Source organism: Wasmannia auropunctata, unplaced genomic scaffold, assembly GCF_000956235.1.
Source record: "Wasmannia auropunctata unplaced genomic scaffold, wasmannia.A_1.0 LD329035.1, whole genome shotgun sequence".
Classification (NCBI taxonomy): Eukaryota; Metazoa; Arthropoda; class Insecta; order Hymenoptera; family Formicidae; genus Wasmannia; species Wasmannia auropunctata.
Genome location: NW_012033855.1, coordinates 33,731 through 39,730, shown reverse-complemented (window position 1 = coordinate 39,730; position 6,000 = coordinate 33,731). Strand labels below are relative to the sequence as shown.

Here is a 6,000-nt window from a genome sequence, read left to right as displayed (position 1 = left end):
ACCTGCAGTAAATACATTAAAATAGAAATAGTATTTTTCATTGATAAAAATAGTTTTCAATAAAATAATATATTTACATTTGATAGAATTATACATTTGTAAAAGTTATTGAAAACTTTTCTTTTACAGAATAGAATAGAATTATATATAATATTTATTTCAATTCGACAGCTATATATATTGTTTCATTTTTTTATTATAGGCGCAATTCCAAAAATATACGGTAGATTTATTTATCATTATTTATTGATTATCGGAGCAAAGAGAGTTTTCGATCGGTTATATATTTTACAAATCTACATTTTATTGATTACAAATGCTTTATTAAAAATTTATATTTTAATATAGTTTGCAAGAATTTAAACTTTATGCATATTTTTCGCTTCTATAAACGTCACAAATTCAAAATGACTGCAGTGACCATTGCAGGAGCCTTAAAAAAATATTGCTCTCTTTCTTTTATATTATTCTAGCTCTACTTCTGATTGTTACGCTGATTATTTTATATTGAAATAATGAATTAATTGTTTCATAAAACGTAACGCGTGACTAAATAAAATTTTACTACATTAAAGAGCCAATTGTTTCAAGTATATAATATTTATTATACTGCTGGAATTATTGCCACATAGTAGATATTTTAATCTCTTCAGCCTTGGCCTTTACATGCGCTTTCCATATCGAAGTAAAATTAATTCAAATATTACTTTTTCAATCGTATATTTAAATTTTATAAATTAACATATTATAAACAAGTATATATATTATAAGTGTTTAAGAGTCAATTAATTACGTACGTTTATTAGCATGCAATTGTTGCAGTTAATAATTGTCACTATATTTTTACCATCAAAAAGAATATCATATATACTTTTGACGATCCTAACATTATATATACCTATATTAGATAATTAATGTACTTAAAATTAATCCTAACGTTATTATATACATACATATATATATGTATGTGTGTGTATATTATATTGATAATTCAATGTATATCAAGATGATCGAATAAAAGAAAATAATAAATTATAAAAGTGCATAATTAGTTTCAAGGTTGTGAACAATATATATATGATTGTGTCTTCATATATTTACTTTTTTAAATTAGAATCTACGCGATAACGTCGTCGTTATGTACTTAAATGCAAATGAAAGAATTTTAGCGACGATCATGAGCTTGAACAATATATAAATCTATATATACTATACATATATACAGATAAAATAATTAGATAACAAAATTAAAACTTAATTTCATAGACTTATCATAAGAAAGTTAAATTTAATGAAAAATAATCTTACGAATTATTCTTATAAATTGCGGAAGCACAGAGTGTGTTCACTGTTCCCCCACTCCATCTCGTTGTCGTAACAGCCTAGGCGCGCGCCGCGCGAGTTGCGATTGCCATGCGTTGAGCAACTAGGTTTGCTAGGTTAGGTTCCTCATGGTAGCCGAGACGTCGTGTCGCTGATGCCGCTGATGCTGTGGCCCAGGGGTGCGGATTTGCGCGAACGAACGTAACACCTTGGAACGAGTGACCGGCCAGCCGGTCAGGCACTGGAGGAAGATAACGCCGACGTGGTAGCGCGGTACAGCGTCGTCGTCCGCGCGTCGAGCGTGCCGAACGTGGTGCCGACGTGGTTGAGGTTAGGCCATGGCGAAGTACCTGATACAGATCATCGTGATGGGCGCGCAGGTCGTCGGCAAGGCGTTCACGCGCGCGTTGCGCCAGGAGATCGCGGCGAGCCAGGAGGCGGCGCGGCGGGCGGGCGGCGGCAGGCAGGGTGCGCAACACGTCGCCGCCAACAGCAGGACCGGCATCACCCTGGAGGAGGCCCTTCGCATCCTGAACGCGGAACGTTCTGACCAGACGGAGCTGATCGAGCGAAATTACAAGTATCTCATGGAGGCCAACGACAGATCGAAGGGCGGCTCGTTCTACCTGCAGTCCAAGATTGTACGTGCCAAGGAACGCATCGACGAGGAACTGAAAAATAAAAAGGAGACGACGACGACGCCACCACCGCCGACATCGTCGTCGCAGGAAGACTCGACGAGCAGTCAAGAGACCTCCAGGCAGCCATGAGATTTGTCCCTAGTCTAAATTTACTTATTCTATACAACTGTACATAACATCATAATAAATATAATAGATTCTGGTATTGAATTAGAATGGTTTCAAGGCATGGCAATGTTATTTTTTTTTATCCAGCATAGAAATGTGTAAATATGTAACATAATCTTGAAAAAAAGATAACGTTGATTATATAATGTACATTTTGAACGTGCGGACGTCCGAGACTTTTGTGAGAATAAAACGCTGGTTTTCTGTATCAAGGAATGATGACTCGCGCGTTTGCACACTATTGCATCATGCAACGGGACGGCAGGGCAAATAAAAGTTGGAAGTATCCATGTATATGTATATCCATGTATATATATTTAGGAGATATATTGATTCATATAACAGTCTTTGAAGTTCTCGCTCTTATACGAGACTTTTCAGTTATAGTATTCAAAATTCTAGCGCTACTGCGTTAATCCAGCTGCCTTCGCATCGTCCGCATCGATCCTATTCTGTGACTGGCGTATGATCAATCGCTCCTGATTGTGGCGTACAGACCATAGGTTTGGCAAGTATTCGGGTTTCATCGTGAAGAGAAAATGTTCCCTCCACATACGTTCCAACTCGACGAGTCCACTTTCTTGCTTTTGGAAGTGTTGCACCACCTGTTGAATAGAATTCAATCGAATAGCATACGCTTTCACAGATTTGTCTTTGGACGGTCTTTAAAGACGGGGGTTTTACCTTCAGGCCATGCGGCTGATACTTTGTGGGTACTGGTTTCTGGATCAGTGCATTCTTCAGCTGCTCGTTCAGGGCATTGAGCAAATCCGGCGTAATTTTCTGCTGTCCCGTGTGCTCCAGTATGCAGTTCTCGTACTCCTCGCGTTGACGTTGAGGTAACGCGAACTTTTCCCTCAAGGCCTTAACAGCCGAATGCAACTTCCGGCGGTTGTGCAAGTAATTGTCTCGTACGTGTGTTATCGGCCCAATTAATGGTGCGTCACACATGTCTGCTAACTTTCTTCTGAGTTGCAGATCATGGTTATTGCTGATTTCGTGACACAAAGGACACAATAATAATACATCATGAGATTGATGTGCCTTCATTACCACTGAAAAGAATATTTTGATTATAAATTTTATATATCTATAAATATAAAATTTGATTGTACAAATATGGAGAGAATTATACTCTCATACTTATTGTATTCATTATATGGCGTTGTTAATTAACAATCAAAGTAATTGTTATATATATATATATTTGCTATTTTTAACATTGTATAATGAATAAATTATTATAAAAATGCTTACATGGGAAATACTTCCGATATTCTCGCGGCACGACGTTTTTCCTAATAAATTTGTCGGTGCAACCACAGACTACACATTGATTGAGCTTCACCTGTGTATAATATTGTCCAACTTCTCCCAATGCTCGGCCAGATGGCTCAAAATTTAATTTCACTGTATATGGATCTGTCTCCACAAGTTTTCCTAAATTTTTCGTAATATACCATTCTGCTTTCTTGCGATCGCATGTACACAATATATCTCCATCAGGCGCTTGTAAATAACAATTATGATATAACGGTTTGATTCTTGTAGGTATCGCACTTTTACGATCGTTAATAGCGTTTTTATCTACTACTACTGATTTACTCTTAGCATTTAAAACATTAGTAATACTGTCCGCACTTGGTGATCGATGATCCTTGAACCTTAAACAGATATATTTATGTGTGAAATTCTTAAGTAGAATAAATTATATAATTTATAAATATATTTTGTTACCTCGTATCGACTGTTCTAGCAGGTACACCATGAATCCGCACATTTATATCACTACTCAATATATTATATAAGTAAATTCCTAATCTTTGCCATAATGAATATTTTTCTTTTTCTTTTTGCATTATCTGCAACAAAATTTGGGGTGTGAGAAGCGAAATTCATCGTTGTATATTAATAGTAATCGTTACAATAATCGTGTATAAAGCAAATTCGATTTCTCACCTTATGATAAATGATAACGGATGCAAGCGCATCACAAGCGGCATACGCAACTTGTTCGTCGGTTAAGGTGCTAGCATCCCAGTCACCGCACCTAACTTCTATTATTTTGTCCATCTCAATATTAAGATATTCCAAACTCATGGCAGCTAAGCTCTTCCGGCTCGGTAGATTAAGACTTTCAGCTAAGGTTCGCAAATCAAGAGTTCCATTAACTCTACATCCGTAATCCTTTACAATCTTCTGTCCGTCTTCGAACGAAGAGATCCCCACTTTAAGAATATGCTTACTAGCTAATAATTCCTGTGAACAGGCAAAACACAATTAAAATTTCATGTCACGCATAACTGTGGATAAATCTGATTGTCGAACTTCTTGTCGATGTGTTACCTTAAGTTTAGGTGGAATATATCCAATCTTTCCAATGCGAAACAACGCGACTACTCCGTTGAAAGTAGCCAGTTGTAGCAGAGAGACGGGACCTTCTTTGACCCATTCGCAATCAAAACCCAGTACTCCATCAGACAGATCGCTATCAAAAAAGTATTTGCAACTGTATTAGTAACTTTGCCTCAGATGCAGTCTTATTATCTTCGATTAGCTTTTGGTCGACCGATACATTTAAAAATTGCAAAACTGCTAATCATAATTTTTTTTAAGTGTTTTAATGTATTAATTATTGACTAAAAGTATATTTTATATAAATTATAATTTGCAGACAATGACAAACAAATTAATACAATCAATTTTGTAATTCTTAAATGTAATCAATCGATCAAGCTAATCAAAGACCGGCTCTTAATAAGAGATCATAAATAACGTTTTGATTTCTTCTAGAGAGCATATTTCATAAAGCAGATTTGAAATGCAATCAACATAGAAGTAGGGACGAGTGTAAATTTATAAGAGGAAATTGAAAAAGAGAAATTCATCTTATCCCTTGTAATTGATAGCAAAATTCATTTTGTTGCAAGAAAAAAAAATTCTATTAGAAAAAAAATAGGAATTAAAATAGATTTCCTTTCGTATAACGATCACTAATTTTGCCAGCTATCAATAAGAAATTCAGATAATTCTCGGAGAATCCCAAGGACACTTTACACGTGTCGCCTTTTCAAATACAATATGGGAATCATGGTATTCGGTATGGCTCTCTCCAGAAGAAATGTAAACAATGATTATGAAAACGGCTGTTTTCATCGCGTTGTGGAAAGTCACGGGAAATAATAATGTATCTGTTGTAACGCCCTCGAAGCTTCCAAGTTCCATATACGTTTGTCGAGAAATATCGTTAAAACGCTAAAAAAAAAAAAAAAACAGAATTGGCAATAACATTACATTTCAATTTATACCCTTACCAACGAATACGCTGTACGGCGTAATCGCATTTCTCCGGAGAGTCTGCCAGAATAATCTTGTCTAATATAAGCTTAATCTCCTTGCTGTCATCCTCATTATTATTATTATCATCGGTATCTTGCTTATTATCGCGCTTAGCTGCATTACCGCCTTGATCCTTGCTGCCATCTCGATTCTTTATATTTTTATATAGGTGCTTGACGCTGCGAAGCACGTTGTTGCGATACTTCGACGCCAAAAAGACGAGTCCCACGGTCACGCAAACGAGAAACATGTTGTTACGTGCGGGAACCATTAAATCAAAGAGGGGAAGGACGCTTTTGGAGACGCGCAAAAAAATAATTCGATTAAAAAAATCAACGTTATTATATACAGAATTTCTTCGTTATACATATATATATACATACACGCGCGAATTATTCGAGGGGGGGGGAGGGGAGGGGAGGGGATTTACGTTACAATTTTAAACGAAAGAAAGAAAATGTCAATCGCTCGACGTCGAGCAATTGGCGGACTACGGCTACGATTGTAACGATTTCAGGTAACTCAATCA

At 36.3% G+C, this 6,000-nt stretch overlaps 2 protein-coding genes across 2 annotated transcripts; one reads left to right on the top strand and one right to left on the bottom strand.

Annotated features, from left to right (window-relative positions):
* Positions 1 to 1,450: 1,450 nt before the first annotated feature.
* LOC105460097 (mitochondrial import inner membrane translocase subunit Tim16) lies at positions 1,451 to 2,189 on the top strand. Its single transcript, XM_011706539.1, has one exon. It carries the CDS (start codon positions 1,662 to 1,664, stop codon positions 2,091 to 2,093), a length of 432 nt encoding a protein of 143 aa, XP_011704841.1. The 5' UTR covers positions 1,451 to 1,661; the 3' UTR covers positions 2,094 to 2,189.
* A 235-nt stretch (positions 2,190 to 2,424) lies between these two features.
* On the bottom strand, positions 2,425 to 5,854 carry LOC105460096 (exonuclease 3'-5' domain-containing protein 2). The gene is made up of 7 exons (XM_011706538.1): positions 5,447 to 5,854; positions 4,479 to 4,620; positions 4,092 to 4,391; positions 3,870 to 3,994; positions 3,390 to 3,796; positions 2,817 to 3,187; positions 2,425 to 2,737 (listed from the first exon to the last, which is right to left on the bottom strand). The coding sequence occupies exons 1-7, from the start codon at positions 5,740 to 5,742 to the stop codon at positions 2,537 to 2,539; spliced, it is 1,842 nt and encodes a 613-aa protein (XP_011704840.1). The 5' UTR covers positions 5,743 to 5,854; the 3' UTR covers positions 2,425 to 2,536.
* Positions 5,855 to 6,000: the final 146 nt, after the last annotated feature.

Bases quoted from the DNA above. Each gene is read 5' to 3' on its own strand.
- LOC105460096 (XM_011706538.1), bottom strand. From the start codon at position 5,742: ATGGTTCCCGCACGTAACAACATGTTTCTCGTTTGCGTGACCGTGGGA. The intron at 4,392-4,478 runs GTAACACATCGA...GCCTGTTCACAG, and splicing joins ATATTCCACCTAAACTTAAG to GAATTATTAGCTAGTAAGCA. The intron at 3,797-3,869 runs GTAACAAAATAT...TATCTGTTTAAG, and splicing joins GCTAGAACAGTCGATACGAG to GTTCAAGGATCATCGATCAC.
- LOC105460097 (XM_011706539.1), top strand. From the start codon at position 1,662: ATGGCGAAGTACCTGATACAGATCATCGTGATGGGCGCGCAGGTCGTC.